At 40.1% G+C, this 18,566-nt stretch overlaps 1 protein-coding gene across 1 annotated transcript in view; it reads right to left on the bottom strand.

Moving 5' to 3' along the window:
* Positions 1-664: 664 nt before the first annotated feature.
* MTMR12 (myotubularin related protein 12) overlaps positions 665-18,566 on the bottom strand; it is a 34,407-nt gene continuing 16,505 nt past the window's right edge. The window contains 11 exon segments of the mRNA XM_033163666.1: positions 665-1,671; positions 2,600-2,761; positions 3,796-3,963; positions 4,428-4,600; positions 9,369-9,439; positions 10,601-10,679; positions 11,324-11,448; positions 12,995-13,101; positions 13,750-13,825; positions 15,224-15,347; positions 16,995-17,088. Coding sequence (XP_033019557.1) covers positions 1,102-1,671; positions 2,600-2,761; positions 3,796-3,963; positions 4,428-4,600; positions 9,369-9,439; positions 10,601-10,679; positions 11,324-11,448; positions 12,995-13,101; positions 13,750-13,825; positions 15,224-15,347; positions 16,995-17,088 — 1,749 coding nt within the window. The 3' untranslated portion in view covers positions 665-1,101.

The following is an 18,566-nucleotide window of genomic DNA, read 5'->3' on the forward strand; positions in this document are numbered from 1 at the left end:
CTCAAAGCCTCTATTTCAGATTTGAATTAACTGCTTGATACAGGCAGACAAAACTTAATAAGCAGTTTTCATATGGCTTTTATAACTGAGGTACTGTTGTGACAACATCCAGCAATTCAACTGCAATGCATAAACTTTACATTCATAGCTAGCTTTAATGTCACATTTATATAAAATAGTAGTACTGGATGGCAAATCCAGTTTCAAAGCTGAATATAGCTCTTTAGTTGCCTTTCCTAAAGTAAGGACTTGAGATTCAGTGCAAGCTACTGGTGCTAGTGAGGAAGATCAACATGAGCACCCTATGCAATCTGGAAGAAAAAGTCTGGCTTATTGCCATCTTTTTAAGTTCTACCCCATCCTGTACTTGGTAGTGTGTGTTCCAGACGTCACGCACCAGGATAATAACATGATGGAAACAAAAGACTGGCACAAGAGATTGTTATCTTAAGTTACTGAAAACTAAGACACTTATTAAGATACAACAATGAACTATTATTCTGCAGATCATGGATGATCAGAACAAGTAGGATGAATGAGAGAAACACCTAGTATTTCTCTAGTTGGGAGTTTTAAAAAGGCAGGTATGAACCTGTCAAGTTCATTAAAAACAACAAAAACAAACCATGGCACCTGATTCTTCTTAGAAATGCAGGGGGGTGTCTTTCAAACAACACACATTTTTCTATGCTTTAAAAGATGTGCCTGGAAGACACTCTTACCTGGCTAGGACATTTTTAAATTCTGGTGGATATTTCTGAAGCCGCCACCCCTTTATGTTCCAACAAGAAGTTTATTATGATTTTGAGAGTGCTCTAACACCTAACTTTCCATGATTGAGCAACTAATTTGTATTTTACTTTATTTTTCAACTGGGCCCTATGCAACACAGCTATGTATCTCCCATGCTTATGGAAAGAACTAATTAAAATGCTTGATCAAAACTCATGTAGAAAATATTGCGGGTGCTCAAGTGAGGAAATCTTCATATGCTAAAAGCTTCATCGGGCAGAAGGGAAAGCCACTGCCAGGAAACCAATTTTATGTTTGGAGAGAAGTGTGCCAGTACTTTCATTTCTGTTCGTGAGCATAAGCCTCACATCAAACATCCCCTAAATCAACATACTCATCATCTCTCCTAGCCAAGTCCTCACCTTCCAAAACTTTCCAGGTGCTCGTAGGTAAAACTGGCTTGAGGGAATGTCTTTGAAGCCCAGCAAATGGAAATAAAGAAGACAGGCGAGCAGGATTTCTCTGGAAGGGTGACACTGCTGCAGCACCCTCCTCTGAGAGAATCTGGCTGCGTTCATCCATTTTCTTCTGCAAACCTTGCACATCCTCCATCACATCCAAGATTTTCGTTGCAGTGGCAACTGTCCCACCACTAGGCAACTGAGCTTCAGGGATCCATCGCAGATATCTCTGCGCCCACACTTTGATTTCTGGTCCTTCTAAGCGTGGCAGCAGGATTCCATGGAGATCAGCAGGTTTGGAGTGCCAACTCTCATAAAATTCTCTGGAGGTATTATGCAGTTCATCAGATGATGTTATTAGCCTGCTGATCCTTTTGCCAAGGAGGTTTTTAATTAACTGGTCCGTTTCTTCCTTAAAAAACCCTCTTTTGGGAGACGGTTTCGTTTGTGTCAACGGTAAGGAAAGCTGCCGTTGATGCTTTTTGTAAAAAAAAAAAAAAAGACAAATGTAGGCAATAGTTTAGTTTAAGACAGATTTAAGTTACATTTTAACAGCTATCATAGCCTACATCTTACCAGTGTTTTGGTAAAAAAAAATAGCTAAGCAGCTATTATAATACAACACATTACTCAGTCAAGTAAGAAAGTTGCTGAGAATATCAACCATCTCTTCTCAACTGAGTGTTTTGAGAGAGGAGTGAAATTAGAATTAAATTTAGTCAACCAACAAAAACATTTAATGGGTCATTAAGTCAAGACACTGCCACTCCTCAGAAAACAGGATAATTGGCCACATCTTTGAAAGTTTTTACAAGTTATTGAACAACTGCCTAAATCTGCTCAGCAAAACAGTTGCAGATTTCAGATGCATACCAGTCAGGCAACTCACTAAGCCCCCTGTTGCGGTTCAAAAAAGGATTACACCCTTTCCCATCAAATTGTGAAATAATTCACCTAGCATGCTTAAGACTGCAAATCCTTTAGTGGTTCTCAAATGAAAAATTATTTGAGGGCACATACAAAATATACTGATGTACACTTTTTAATTAAATAACTGTTTGCATTTTAAGTTTTTTGTTATGGGTTAATTTCAAAGTTAATTCCAGACCAGAAAATGACATGTGATGCAGTAATCATATGTTAACACTATTTTACTTAGCTTTATATGGTTAACTCATAGCAATCAATTAAGGCAGCAAATCATGGCAATGACTGAAGTATCTGACGCTGAAAATAATGCAGCAAGTTACGCTGTAAACCTTGCTTTTGATATTGGCACTGAGAAAACTATTTGCAGAAATCCACAGGTTCTACCTTAACTGAACAGTGGGTAACAAGTCATCAGCCACTATTTACGCAAGGCAGAAAAATGATAGAGTTTTGAGGATAAGAGTTGGACACCTTACCTTGAATCGTGTAGGTTTTTTCTGACTCTTATCTTGTTTTGGCTTCTCAGCATAAAGAGGATTATTCAGCAAGGCTTGTGCCTCAGGTTCAAACTGCACAGACCAGTCCCAAACTTGAAGATAACTAAGTTTGGTGCCTTTTGTATTAAGGCTTCCTCCATACTATTCAAAGAAAAACAGATGAGAATTAGAATCTCGATGAATATATTTCTAATAAGCATCAGTTCACACTAGCTCTTTACTGCAAGTAACATCTTTACTTCAGCAAGTTTAGCTCCCTCAACCTCCTCTCTGGTCTGCATAGACTTAGCAGGATTTGAACACATTTCTCAACATGGCATTGTATAACTTCACTTGCACCAAGCATATCTATACACCTATTCTAGCCGCACAGAACATCCACTTGATCCAGGGCATGTCTGAAGGCATATGAGATAGTTATGGGTTATGTAAAGTTAAACTGCTCTGGTCAGTCTGGATGGGAGGCTACCTGGGAATCCCATGCTACCTCAAATACTGTGAGGAGGGAAAGGGTGGATACATACAAAATAAATAATTTCTTCAGCCATTACTTTTTAAAGGCTTCAGTGGTAATATTGCACTCCTCAGGTATAACCTTCCTCCAAAGAAGGACCCAGTTAGATCGTAATTCTTTTGAAACCGTGACAGAGGAACAACTTTCAAGGTATCTTGTTCACATCCATCCTTGAGAAGTGACACTCAGGATTCCTACAGCTCATGAAAGCACTGAAGGAGAGAATTGAGGGGGGGGGGTCCTCCTCTCGGTAAGATAGAAGGTAGTATGCTTCAATCATACTGACGTCTGTGCAATACAAGACAGATACTACACCGTGTCTGTACAGACTCCAAAAATTTAGTTCTCTTTTTTATATGAAGAGTAACCTTCATGGCTGCAAAGAGTTGAAAGTATGTGAGCAATGTCTGGCAAGGTATCAGAAGCCAGAGAAGGGGTGAAAAGGTTTCCAGCAGAAAGAGGCAGTGATTCAACATGCTGCACAACTTTAAATACCATTGTTAGAATGTGTTATACACAGAAACAAACACACTAGCATTTGTACGTTATAAAAACAAGGCTTTTATTGACACTTGATTGTACTGTTGTCATAAATCCAAAGAGAATTCAGCTGCACTGAGACAACCCATCTGTAATTTCCCACAGCCCCCAGTGTTCATACCGTGGTAGTGTCTCTTTGATGCGGAGAATTGAAGAAGAAGGTGCTAAATATTGGAATGTACAGACTATCCGACAAGACAGTTAGGTAAGTCTCTGTAAATTCAAAGGCTAGTGAATACTGTTGAACCAACTGCCATACACAATCCAAGAACAACAAGAAAACTGGTGCCTAAAAGGAAAAAAAAAACCAAGACATTATGCGATAGATTACGTGGAGTATTTGATGCATTTTGTTCACTGAGACTGAACCTACCCAAGGGGGTATTCCATTTGATACCTTTTCCTCATTGACCTTTGTCAACTTAAGTATGGTTGGTGGGGATGAGGAGGAGTATTTTTTTTTAAATTGTGGGTCTTTGCTTGGCCCAGTCTCATACCCATTTCTGAAGGGTTTCTAAAGGCCATCTTACATAGGCAGGCTCCTTATTTAGGGCTCTTAAGGCACAGAGTTCCACTATACTGTACTATCATTTTGCTAAAGTCCAAATTAAGTTACTTCAAAAACATACTAAGTTGTTACAGTTGAATAGCTGAATGCAGTATTTCCATTATGGTTCTCAGCCTTCCCCCTTTAATACCATCCTAGAGGATATGGTTTTGCTCAAAGACTTCAAGAATTTCATTTTGTCATACCTCCTCTCTATCAGTTTGCCACAGATGGTTACACCGATCCAGGAAAGCATGTCCTCCCATGATCCATTCTTTCTGAATAAGACTCTGAAATCCCAGCTTAGTTCTGCAGTGTGCATCCATCATAACTTGAACCAGGCAGGAGATTACACAACACAGGTCAGAAGCATTCTCTTCTGAAGAGTAAAAAGAAATGGAAGCATTTGAGACATGACAAATCCATTTATAAACACTTGAAGGAACTATATAAATTGCATAAATTAACAGTTCCTACTTAAAACTTGGTGCCTACAATAAAGGATTGGCCACTTCAGGATTCTTGACAAACGGGGTGTACTGAAACCCCCCAACTCTGCACCTTTCTATTAAGAGACCTTTTACAACAAACTGACCAAGAATAGCATAGCGTAGCATAGTGTGACTAGATGTAGTAGTAGTGACCAAAGTACAGGCGCCCCACACACATATGTGAAAATCATGTAAGTGGGGAGCACTCTGTGTCCTGTCTGCTGTTCTCTTCTCCAATCCAAATAAAAAGTACGGTACCCAAAATATCCACAACTGGTACTGAAACTCTGGGGATGACTGGAGGCTGGAAGACATGCGGAAAAGTGGTGCTGCACTACCCCACACATCAGCTGTTAGGCGAGGAGGCTGAGCAGCGTAAACAAAGCCCCGCTGGATCTCCAATCTCTTTTCCACCTTCACTGAAGTCCAATTATGGCTCCGGGAAGGGTCTCCTTACAAGCCACATGGACTCTCCAGCTCTCTCCATCCATTTCCCGGTATGAATTAAATTATTTATTCCCCATCACTGCCCATATACATGGTTGCACACGAGTTGATCGTGCATAAGTGGAAGGATGCCTATATTGCTTTCTCAGAAACACAATACTTTGGCTATTTTTACTTCATAGTCCTTTGGGTGAAATTTCATATTCACTAGTAGAACAAATTTCAGATGTTTCCCTTTCATTCTTGACTATGTCAACCAGGGATATAGATTCCCAAAGTAGTGCACAGAAACTATATCACAGTGGTCAAGGCAAACCCCAGCACCACAAATCACAGTAAGATTTCATAACACAAAGCTGAAGAACCTTGTACAATGTACTAAATTCTGCATGTGGAAAGAACACGACTCTGTGCAGGATGCATGATTGAAGAAGCAAGTTTGGAAAGATTGCATAATGTTTTCACCAAAGAGAAAGCTACTTAAAAGTAGCCAGTTTTGAGCTTGCTGAGTGCAGGAGTGGGTGAATCAGTCCATTTCTGGCCTTTGTCAGTTTTCCATGTGCCTGTTTGTGCAATAATCCAATTTTTAAGTGTGCCAAATATATATTTAAATACATATTTTATCTCAATGCATGCATTTCTAAACATGTTTTATCCCAAAGTGGGCATTTTACTGCAATCTTTAAGCCAATAACTTGCAAAATTCAGAGAAGAGTGATAATTATGTCGATGCACTTAATTGCTGGGGAGTTGGTTTGCTTAAAAATGCAGACAGGATGAATGTTCCCAGCTCTAGCTGAATAGCACAATTACCAATTAGCCATAGTGCTAAATGCCAGCCTCCCTAATCTACCCATCTGTAGGCTAGCCAACAGTACTCTACTCACAGGTGGAGAAAAATGGGACAGCAGAAAACAGGGTCTTCACTGAAAGAAGGAAAATAAGGAGATGAGACAGAAGGAAGATTCAGGTGTCCAGCCAAAATAAATAAAAGTAATATGCTAAAGTGATTTCCAACTAAGCCCACATTTCAGGATGTAAGGAGGTTACTTAGTAAAAAGTCAAAGTAAAGACTCCATAGGCATGCATACATCTATCCAAGATTTACAGACCCAACTTCTGCAAGGGTGCTTATTCTGTTTCCTCTAAAACTAGTTACACCAATGATTTTCAACCAGTGTACCATGGCACCCTAGGGTGTCTTGAATGATTGTCAGGGGTGCTGTGGGCAACACTGGCCTCTGTCCCTCTTTCCTTTCCTCCGTCCTCTGGTGCCCTCTAGCATCTCTGCCTCCCAAAGGCTTGTGTCGCTGTTTGTTGCAGCAGCCCTGGCTACAAGCTTCCCAGGTGAATGGTGCCTTTGGGAGGCAACTCTCTTTGGGGCAGGGAGGGCAGCTCAGAGACCAGGAGCAAGAGCAGTAGCAGGAGCTGCCCAGAGGACTTCCATGGAGAGGGAAGAGGAGAGAAGGATGAAGAAACACTTCACTAGGGAGGGTGTTTGAATAAGGGTGAGAGACTGCCAATTCTGTAGGCAAGGAATGACATAAATGGGCTCCTGAGCCCCACAGGAGAAAGAGTGTAGTTGGTCAAGGAAGCCATGGACTCAAAAAGGTTGAAAACCTCTGAGTTACACTATCAGGAAATGAAGCAGCAACCCATTGAAAGAGTCCTGTGACCACTTACAGAGAGGACTTGTCCCATTTCTTCAGGGAATGACATAAACCTCAAATTCTGGGTACAAAAATCTAGGGAAGAACTGATAAAATATGAGGAAACTAAGGCAAATAGTGTTTCCCCATAAAACATAATTTCACTCAACATGGTTTGTAGAGCTAGAGCAAACTTGGATCCCTAAGAAGCACCATTTTACTTATCCAGGGGCTGCAGGTGGGCTTTCAGTGGAAAGGACTGGTCAGTAACAGTGAGGAAGCACTGCTCACCTGCCTCCCAAATACTGAGCATCACTGCTGGTTCCTGAAATGGAGAGGAGAAAAAAGCTCAGCACAGTTGAGGAGGCAATCCAATACTCCTGCCACCACACTGTGCTGAGTTCCTTCACCTTGCAGCTCTCCCTCTCAGGAACTGGCAGCAACACTATGTTCAGGAGGCAGTGCAGCAATGTTGCTCTGCCTGCACAGCTCTCGCCACCTGCCATGAGGCTGAAAACTGCACTCTGTAGAACAATGGGACCCTGATCTCACAAACTATACTACATGGAAAACCACCTTTGAAACTGAAAAGTAAAAATTCCTACAGGGATTTATGCATGCAAGCTCTTTAGTACAGTTCAAGGAGTGCTTAATTCTGTTTTATATGTTACACTTTAATGTAAATGAGCTGGTGAGAAATAGTAAGACCTACAGCTCAATCCTACGCATGTTTAGTCAAAACATAAATCTTACTGAGTTGAATGGTAACTCCAACACAAATGATTATAGCATTGCACTAAGGCATTTAGTGAATCAAAGCTTGCTCTTTGAAATCTTGGCTGCTTAATAAATGAGACCCATTCTAGCAAGACTCTAGGAAAGGAGTTGGCAAAGACCATGAATGGTAGATACGTGCTAGTGAAAAACACTTCTGCATGTGTGACCTTAGGCACTCAAATTTTCAGACTTTTCTACCTAGTGCAGCCCCTCCCACACCCCTTAAAATGCACCTTTGGGGGTTATGGCGCAAAAGATATAGGGGTATCAGTGAGAATCTACCACCTTGCCTCACAATGCAAAAGCACTTTTCAATAGCCTAAGCCATCTCTGAAAACAACCAATGACCTCTTGGTCACTTACCAGTTTCTATCACACCATGGAAGCATACATTTCCTCCCTACCATTAATTCTTCCCTTTTGTCTAAACTAGACGAGATGTACTGACACAGACATTATGCACAGTCAATATTAATAGGAGTTAGGGTTGTGGTTTGAATTATTCGTCACGAGACCTATGAATTGGCAGATTGTTCCACCTGGTTGCAGCAAAGGGGAGGAAAGGCAGCAGGCCGTCTACAATCCCTTGGCTTTGAGTAACTGCCAAAGCCCTTCCTTACACAGAACCATCTCCTTCAGTAGCCATCCCATCTGGCCAGACATTTAATGCAACTAAGAAATACTGCCAGAGTTTGTTCTCCATTTTTATCCCATCTCTTTTGTATCAAGTATATTGTAAGCCAGCAGGCACGGACTGTTTTCTTAACCTTGCACAATATCCAGAAATCCTAGGAGTTTAATATATACTCTAACCGTCAAAACGACTGAACCAACTTCTAGAAATATTACCAAACATATACGGTAAGCAAACTTGTAATGCACTGTGTTGTAAAGCTTTATGCAAAGAGTATCATCCCAAGTGTGAAATGCACTCTTCTCCCACAAGGTTCTGCAAAATCAGCATTTGCATTGTGAAAGTTATTTTGCATGCTCATTTGACAGCCCATGCTGTGTATGGCAAATTAATGCCCAAGCACCTACAGCACAGCTTCAGGAGAAGACCTGCAAATAAATCTGGGTGTCATCCAAAGCTAAGGTCTTTGTTTTATTAATTTCAGCAAGAAACCATCTACCACTGAAGTTAGTGGTCCTTCAGTTCTCTGCAGTATGCTTGGAGCACAATCAAGCCAAAGCAGAGTAAGGCTCAAAAGCCCTCACAATCTTCTGAATACGTTTAACATATGAAGTGTATTTAGCTGTAGACCTTAAATTATTCAACTCTTCCTCTTTGAATAATCCCCCTGCCAGCCAAGGCTATGTGTCAAGTGTCAACTAGAGAAGGGATTGTAACAGCAGCATAGCTACTGTCCAACCCTACAACTTGTAATAAATCCAGGGAAACTCTAAATATAGAATGCAGTTAATGAAACTCAACTCCTTTCTTCACATATATTTTAGAACTATGGTCATACCTCATGTTGCGAACGCTGTGGGTTACGGTTTTTTGGGTTGCGCTCACGCCGAACCCGGAAGTACCAGAACGGGTTACTTCGGGTTTCGGCGTTCGCACATGCGCAGAAACACTAAATTGTGCTTCGCCCATGCACAGAAGCACCGTATCGCAACCTGCGTGTGCACAAAAGTGGTGCTGTGGGTTGCAAACGTGCCTCCCGCACGGATCACGTTCGCAAACCAAGCGTCCATTGTACTCTACAATTCAGACACTTAGAAGCAGAGCAGCTATGTGGAAGGCACACTGGAAAGAAAAATGTACACAACTTACCTATAAGGAGAACATTTGTATTCTCTGCTTCTAGCAAATCAATAATCTCTACTGCTTTTCCCAGACATCTCCTAGAACATGAATACAATGCTTTAGCACAACTGACAAGCATCTCCCACTTCTGCACCCATTTTGGCTGATTCCAAACACTATAAACAGGCCCTATAGCTGATTTTTCTCACCACAATGGAACAAAATTAAACTTTATAAAAAATAAATGACATTTTTCTATTTTGCTAACATCCTTCTAAAATGGGCCACAGACTTACATACCAGACTGGTATATCAGTACCCCTTATTTCATACACTAAACCAGTAACCTCATGTCTCCCATTGAATAGGCCTGACTTAAATCAATCCTCTTTTATAGCTTAGTGAAACAAGCTGTGTTCACAACAAAAGCTATTTTTAACATTGATACAGTTAGTATTTTAGCCAAACACTCCTGTATTATTTAGATTTTGGCAATATATGTGTAAATTCTATCCAGATACGCTTTCCAAAAATAACAATTCTTTATATTTGATGTAGTTTTATTAGATGTTACTAACATGATTTTGTTTGCTAATAGTAAACATATTACTAACTATTAAAGAAGATGCAATGCATTTGGTGCATATGAGTTATCAAACCTTTTCATTAAGTTGGCTATTTTGTGGAATGTAGTCTTGTTTTTCTTTGATAATGGAGGGAAAAAATTCTAACCTGTCTCCTTCAAAGGAAACATTGGGTATAAATCCTTCCTTTGAGCACCCCTCACTCTTTCATATGGGAAGCTCACATCTCTTTGCTGCCCAATTCTAGCCTTGCTGATTCAGACGATAATGATTTAATTAGAGTTTCTCAGCTCTGCCTCAATAATATTTTAGATTTGAAATGCTAGTATTTTACAAGGAAATGTGTTTGTTATGTGCCTAAAGACTCATCCTTGAAAACTAAAATTATGTGTTCTAATATGAAAGGGGACCAACTTTGACCCTGAATGCTGCTGTAGAGGGAATTGAGATGGAAAAATTAACTGTCAGACTCATCATCTGCTACATGAGTGGAACAAAATTGTCACATTAACTTAAATGGAAGGCCTTCATTATGATATGAAGTCCATAAAGCCATGGTGTTATTGTTTGATCTTATACAGGTGATTTGCTAATTCAGATTAAGTTTGGCATTGCTAGCTTATTACGGCATTAACTTTTTAAGATGCACTACAGTTGAAGCAGGGTTTCACCAACCTTACGATTTCTAGCCAATTTGTACTCTCCAATAATGAAAACCATTTTACATCAGTATCCCAGAAGTCTGCACTGTTATCTGTAAAAAGAGAAATTGTTTTTAGTTATTTCTAGTGGCAACTCAAGTACTTTACATCAATAGAACAGATGATTTCAAAAGGCACAATGATATTTGAGATATGTATTGACTGTTACGTTTGCACCCACTGGAAAAAACATGAAGCAGAGCAGTAAGTCATCAGTAAGAGAGCAGCTCAAACGAATAGGTAGTAGAGCACTGGAACCAAATGTCCGACACTGACAGCAAGTGGAAAGTTATCACAGAAACTCCTTGAACTCAAAGGGATAGGATTGAACAAGGCAAGAACAGAATGAAAAAACACATGGTGGTCAGTAGTATCAGAAGCAGAGATAGGTCTACAAGTAGTGAAGTTAGACGTGGCTCTCTTTTGTAAAGTGCTATTTTGCTATGGTTCTTAGTGCTGTAGAACTGTTGATCCCTGGCTTTAGACATACATCATGAGTTCACACATTTGCAAACAGCTAACTCCTCTCAGCACTTCCTTCATGTATCAGAAAAGAACATACAAGTTTAGTTACAAATTTCAAATGGGGACTTCTTCAGCCAGTGTGGTGGTTACTGGAGAAAAAGCATATTTTTTTGCTTTAGCAAGTCTAGATAGAATATTCTCCTATAGTGCCCTCAATATAGTTTCCACTTACCTATTAGAAACAGCTGTTTAAATCTGGTATATGCAATTTGGATCTCTTGCAGAGATGGAAGACTACTTGACAGGACATCAACTTTCATGGCTTCATAAGGAGGGTTATCAAGTGTCTTATACATTCTGAAGAACACATTAAAACTTATGATTAAAATGGGCTTAATAGTGACTATTTTAAAATTAAAAAGCAAGGAAGTTTACAATCCAATTTCTTACATGTCAATATGCATGTCAATTTCCTAGGGTTCAGAGTTTAAGATCAGCTATGGCAGGGGTCACCAAACTTACCTGGCCTTGGGTCAGTTCCACCAGCGCCGATCACAAGGCAGGCCGGAGGGCGGGGGAGTGGGTGCCCACACGCTATTTCCGGCGCACTTTTAGGTCGACAGAGTGCCAGAAATAGCTTGTGTGCATGCGCAGTTGCGCACGGGCCTCCGCAGACCTGGAAGTGCACCGGAAATGAGGCTTGCGCATGCGCACACCCTATTTCCAGCACTCCGTCGACCCAAAAGTGGGCAGCCGCACCGCGCCGGTAAGAGCAGGCGGCGGCAGCGGGGGGTGGGGGTGGATAACTGAGTCCCTCAGGCCGCATCCGGCCCATGGGCCTTAGTTTGGGGAAGCCTGAGCTATGGCATGAGTGGCAAAGAAAGTCAGCAAGAACACAGTTTTTATGCAATTACTTTGGTAAAAAACAACAACACGGTCTTCTGGATTGGGTTTTTTCACTCTAGAACTGGAGTTAAGAACCTGTGGCCCTCAATAAGATGTTGTGCTACAACTTCCCATCTCCCCTGACCATCAGCCGTGCTGGCTGGGGCTGATGGGTGGTTGTACTCCAACAGCACCTGGAGGGCCACAAGTTACCTATTTCAGTTCTAGATAGGAGGAACAATGCTAGATTTACTTGAGCTCTTGGAGCCTTTGCTGTATCTCCCAGTTTTACTGTTAAAACTGTACCTCTAATTTTTATAATAGCACTGGTGTTTTGTATGTTTATGATCTTCCTCCTCCAAAAGCTCCAGGGATGCTTACAGAACCAATGGTGAAGACAAAGTGATACAGGCTTTATTTAGACCAGGGGTGAGCAACCTTTTTCAGCCGTGGGCCGGTCCACCGCCTCTCAGACCATGTGGTGGGCCGGACTATATTTTGAAAATAATAATGAATTCCTATGCCCCACAAATAACCCAGAGATGCATTTTAAATAAAAGCACACATTCTACTCTTGTTAAAACACGCTGATTCCAGAACCGTCTGCGGGCCAGTTTGAGAAGGCGATTGGGCCGCACCTGTTCCACGGGCCTTAGGTTGCCTACCCCTGATTTAGATCTGCTCTTCCAGACAAGCCCTATAGCTGCTGGCAGTCAGATGCTCCCTGCTCTTTGGGAATTTCATCACTGTGCTTTAGGTTAGCAACTGTTTTTTTGTCCAGGATGCATAGAAGAATGTATAAACAACAACATTAACAGTCATCTATGGCAAGCAATCACTTGTATTGCGAAAGTCAGTCAACATTAGGGGAAAAAACCTGCAGTTCACATCACCCGTGTTAATAGCACAATGAACATACTCATAGCCAAATGTTTGTAACATGCATATAAAGTAGGAGTGAAATAAAGCCTGATGAGAAAATCCTCACTGACACTTAAAAATGGAAGAAGCTACTGACCCCTCTAAGAAGATTTTCTGTGTTTGTAGAGCGTTGTCATCTTGATCTTTGGGCAGAGTATACATCTTGAGGAGAGCAGCAGCATTGTGGCAAGACCAACACCAAATCTGCAACACACATTTATTCTCATCAGTAAGTATTACCCAAGGGGCATTCATTTGTTATAAAGTAATTGCATCATACAACAGCATGTCAAGAATGAATATTAGATCACTACAGCATTTCTGTATTACATTTAGTTTTCTTAAGGACTGCCAATAATAAACTGCAATCATTTTTAAACATCATGAGTTAGTTAGATGATCATATGATAACCTCTAGCTCACGTACTTTCTGCCTACTCATTTTCATGTTTGTACAAGACATCGGTTCAATCAGTCTCCAAGTCTGGCTTGAGGGAAGCCACTTTTTTTACATTACTCAAATAGGAGTGTGCAAAGCCTGAGGCTCCACTTCCAGTTCTCCAAACCATGGAAGATTCTCTGACTTCACTCACAGAATGTACAGAAATTTCATTCTGAATTCTGTGATGCCAACATTTATCCTTATTTGTATAGATAGAATTTAAGATCACACAAATTACATGTCCCAAAGTTCAGGAGTACAAAACTGCCTCCTTTCTTTAAACTGTACTCATTTGATATATTACTCAGATTCTTCAGCTGTGCCACAACAAGTCCTAAACACACCCTGTGTAAAGTTCACTTCACTCCCATACATGTCTTCCATTAATTCTTGAATACAAATATACTCACTGGAATTCCTCTTCCTTGATATTGCAAAAGGTCATCTTCAGAGACAGCCATGGGAACAACGAAGTATGCTGGCAACCTGAAACCATTAATTATAAGTCAACAGCAATTTGCACTTATAATGTGGAACACTACAGGAACTGTACCGTTTTTTAAAAGTTCTCAAAATAGGAACCAGAGGCAAACAATATTTGGAGGGCACCATGTTGCACACTTCACTATAGAGTTTATATCCAGAGACAAGCTATATAATGGCTCTCCTCTTTCCTCCAGGTGATAACCCCCTGTATGTATGTCATCCTTTAAAACAACATGCTCCAGCTTGCCTCCTAGGTTTCTAGCATTAGAATATAAACGTTTATACACCTTCTCTCCCCAAATGTCATCTGCACTTACTTACGGAACTTTGGTCTATATAAATTACTATCACCTCTCCCTGCACTTCCAATGCCTACTGCAACCCCTCTCCCTATCGGACAAACATTCTCATCCCTGAGATTTAGGCTGAACCTGACACTCCTCAACTCCCTTTTGACTTTCCCTCATGAATCAGTTTGCAATCTATTCTGCAACTTTTTTTTAATTTTAGGTACCAACCAGTCTGGTTCCATTCTGACTCAAGTGGATTATCAGCTCTTTTGTGCACGTCTATCTTGTCCAAAACGTCCCTCAGTCCAAACACTTCCTACAAACACTATTGCCTAATCCACACATTGAGGGCACTTAGCTGTGTCTGTCTTGCTAGCCCTGTGTATAGAATAAGTAGTTAAAAAAAAAAGCTATCTTGCAGGTTCTAGCTTTCAAGCTTCTACTTATGAACCTGACTTTTGCTTCTAGGACTGCATAACTACATTGCTAACTATTCGCCCAAAGCATGATGGATAACAGCAACAACCGGGGGAAAGGAAGACATAACATCTTACAAAGACAGGAAGAAACACCAGACAGAATAACTGCTACACACAGGAAGAACAAGGATATAGTTTGAGTTTCTCACTTGTAGTTTTATAAATCATTTAACGTGTCAACACAAATACAAGTTATTAATATTCCAATTGTTGTATATGGGTTATTATGACCAGAATGTAATGGGGTAAGATTTTGGAATGCAGAAATAAAGCAAATAATCAAGCCGTCAATTCTAGCAATGTGGGGGGCCACCTTACCTAAATTATATAATTCAGCATTGAACTACTGGTATTAATAATTGTATTATAAATTGGTATTGTTATAATGAGGCGATTATTGGATTGTAATTGAAAACTAATAAAAATTACCATTAAAAAGGAAATGCTATATTTATGGGAACCTGTTTGAATCATTGTTAACAACTGCAAACACCTTAAGAGAATAAATTCCCAAAGACTGCTATTCAAATTAACCTGTTCACAGCTTTAGAGAACAGAAATAAAAGAAATCAGTTTACCAGTACATTTGTTAATTTGTTCGATAGCAATAGTATGTTACCTATACTTACTTTTTAGAAACATTGTACTCTTCATTGGCACTCACTGCTTTGAATTTCAGGTTTCCTTTGGTCCGTTCCAGTTCCTGACGCCAGTCTTTAATACAATCAAACATCACTGTTTGATTCTTTTTTCCTGTAAAAATATAATTTGTTAGTTCTAACCAATCTAACATAAGAACATACATTTGGGGTGTTTTTTAGCAAGAAACTAGAAAGTTTAGCTACAGGACTGGTGAATTTAGTTTTATGATTTCAATGTAGAAATTAGCATTTCAACAAAGCTATTGATTCGACCTAGACTACACCCGTAACCCAAAGCGAGAAACTTTCACACAAACTTGGCAGTTTAAAGTGAAATTGCTGTTTCTACATGCTCAACCCTTTTCCCTCTTTGAATTGCTTTCTCTATCCTCAAACTGCTTTTTGAACTCAGGTCAGCTTCAGGAATAGCTTGGAGTGCCACAAAAGAAGCATCCTAAAAAGGAAACTAGCCAAAAATTCTGGTGCAAATGTGCCCCTTTTGCGACATGGTCTGTAAAAGCATCACAACCATCAGTACTCCCTCAATAACCTAACATTTTCAGAAATGCAAGTTTAAAAAGGAAGGATTTTAAGCACATACAAAATATGCTATTTCTGTTCTTATCCTGAAGCAAAGTTCTTAACCTGAAGCGTTATTTCTGGGTTAGTGGAGTATGTAACCTGAAGTGTATGTAACCTGAGGTACCACTGTATCATGGAATCCACTCTGGTTAGGAAGAAAACTGGCACCAGAGCTACATCTTAAGAAATACAGAATGTTTTAAGAAATACAGAATATTTTAAAGGTAAATAAAGGTAGGTATGGAGTATGTTTTCAATTCCAATATATTCATTCTTCAGTCTTGGAAAAACTGTGGACAAAGACTTAACATAGTGCCAAGAATAATGTTTTGGTATAGTTTTCACTTGCGTTGCAGTTACATACAACTTAGGGAGTGCTTACTGTGCACTGGTACAGAGTAGTGTATGGATGACCTAGTACTTTCCTGGATTTTACCTCAAGGTGTTTGGATATGAAATTGAAGAAGATCTTTGTTGCCATTTATCATTATCCCCTGGTTAGTCTCACTCAATACAGTGAAGTTACACTGCTACTACCATTTAATTAAAATTAACTCTCTCTCTCTCTCTCTCTCTCTCTCTCTCTCTCTCTCTTTCTCCATTTATATCATTTCAGCAGCTAGAAGTAGCAGAAAAGTTTTTCCCAGTTATTATCAGGCTAAACACAGCTGCTTTTGGTTTTAGTTTTATTTACCAGATAAGGAATCCAAGCATAAAGAAATGAAGCCTTCCGATTTCCTTCTCATAAGTTCGAAATACTTTGACAAAAATTCAGACATGCAGCCTTCCTACCAAATCCTTTTTGCAGCAAGAGAGAGAATTCAGCACAAAGTGTTGAAGAGACTTACACAGATATCTACTGAAGTTCCTCTCTTTGATTCCATACAGATGGGCATTTTATCACATCTCATGATTAATAGTAAAATCACTTACTACTTAGATGACCAAGCTACTGCCATTGAAATGAATGGGAAATGAAACCACCAAACACCTAAACAAGTTGGGGGTGGTTTTATCTCCATTAACTTCTCAAATTTATTAAAGGAAATAATTTGACATTTGCCAGTACCATTAATTCCACTTCTGCAGGAGTAGTTATACCACCTGAAGAACAAACTTGCTTCAACAGATAATCCCCAATTATACTGAGAATCAAACCAAGTAGATATATGCTTACCTGCATTACTTGGTGCAGCTGATGCATAAGAGAACAGAAATAAGCGTTTAAATAGCTTAGGAGTCTGTGTTTGATGAACTATGCCACATACGATCTAAAAGGATCAACAAATCAACACATTTATAAACCAGAACAAGGATTAGCCAGAAAGGAAGTTTCTTACCAAGAAGTTCCATCCTTGTTTGGGACAAATGAGGCATCCAGAAAGGAATAGTGTGTTTAAGTTACCCTGATCCTAGGAAGGGAGAACAGACTGGCTGGTTTGTCAGATCAAGACGAGGGCAGAACATGCTGAAGCAACCATCTGACACCTTTGGAAGGTGAAGAAATGAGAGTGAAGGATACCAAGAGGGAATCTGAGTATCAGAATGACTGCATATGTTTTATGTATTTTCTTAGGGTCTAGCTTATGCCTAGTCCTGAGCTGATGAAAGCACAAATTAACCTTCAAGATGAAAGTTGGTCTGTGCCCAGGAAGACCCTAATCTTATGGAAAATGTTTAGATAGCTTTTTTACTGACAAGGCTCCCAGTTTGGAGAACCTGCAGACTTAATATATCACAGCTAGATTAACCATCTCTTTAGGCTTAAAATTAATACTTAAGGTTACAATGCTGAGCTCTAAGTGGTTGAAAAGAGACTCTGTTGGGTGAAGGCAAAAAACAAACAAACTGGGGATAAGCCTAAAGAACGGGATATAGCAAAAAGGACTAGGGACCCTCCAGCCCACAAACCAGATTTGACCAAGACTCCCCATTTCGCTCACCAGACCATTTCCCCCAAACCACATTAATCTGCCCTACACCTGATGTCATATGAAACATTAGGTGTGGTGCAGCTAGAGACGTGTCCAGTACAACGGCATAAAAGCAAAACATTAACAACCCCACGCATCAGCTGGTGACAGGAAACTTCAATCCTCCTTGGCTTGACTATGCATGCAAATTCCCAGTGGGCAACTTGCTAGCACAGCTAATACCTGCAGAAAGCAGGATAGAATTTAGGGTGGTTAATCCTGCTTAGTTACTACCTCCCCCTACCTCCATGGGCCAACATTGACAGTTGAGTGGAACCACCCACTTGTCAATCACCCTATGTCATTATGACAATGACTGACAGGAGGGTGTGAGAAATTTTTAAAAGGGCAAGTCACATGTTCTTCACATTCCTGCGTAACGAGAGGTCTGAACCCATTCCTTTCAAGATGTATCCTTCATTCCAAAGAGAGAAAAGTTGTGAGAAGTTAAATGTTCAAACTCCCACACATTTTTAAGCTATATTAAGGTCACTTTTTAAACTTAAAGGCAGTGCAGTCTACACCCTTATACTATTGCAATGTTCTCCATACACCCATGAGTATGGACAACTCCCTGCAGGGGACCAACTCCATAAACAATGTACCAAATATAGAACTATATGATGTGACATAGGCCGAGGCTATATTATCTTGGATGGGTGGACAAATGAAGCCAATATCAATTTGTGTGCCATTACTAAGGGTATTCACTTCTGCAATGTTCAGCACTAGATGTAAAAAGGACGTAAGTAATTCTAGCTTCTGCACTCAATGTA

The sequence above is a fragment of the Lacerta agilis genome, chromosome 11 (assembly GCF_009819535.1).
Source record: "Lacerta agilis isolate rLacAgi1 chromosome 11, rLacAgi1.pri, whole genome shotgun sequence".
Classification (NCBI taxonomy): domain Eukaryota; kingdom Metazoa; phylum Chordata; class Lepidosauria; order Squamata; family Lacertidae; genus Lacerta; species Lacerta agilis.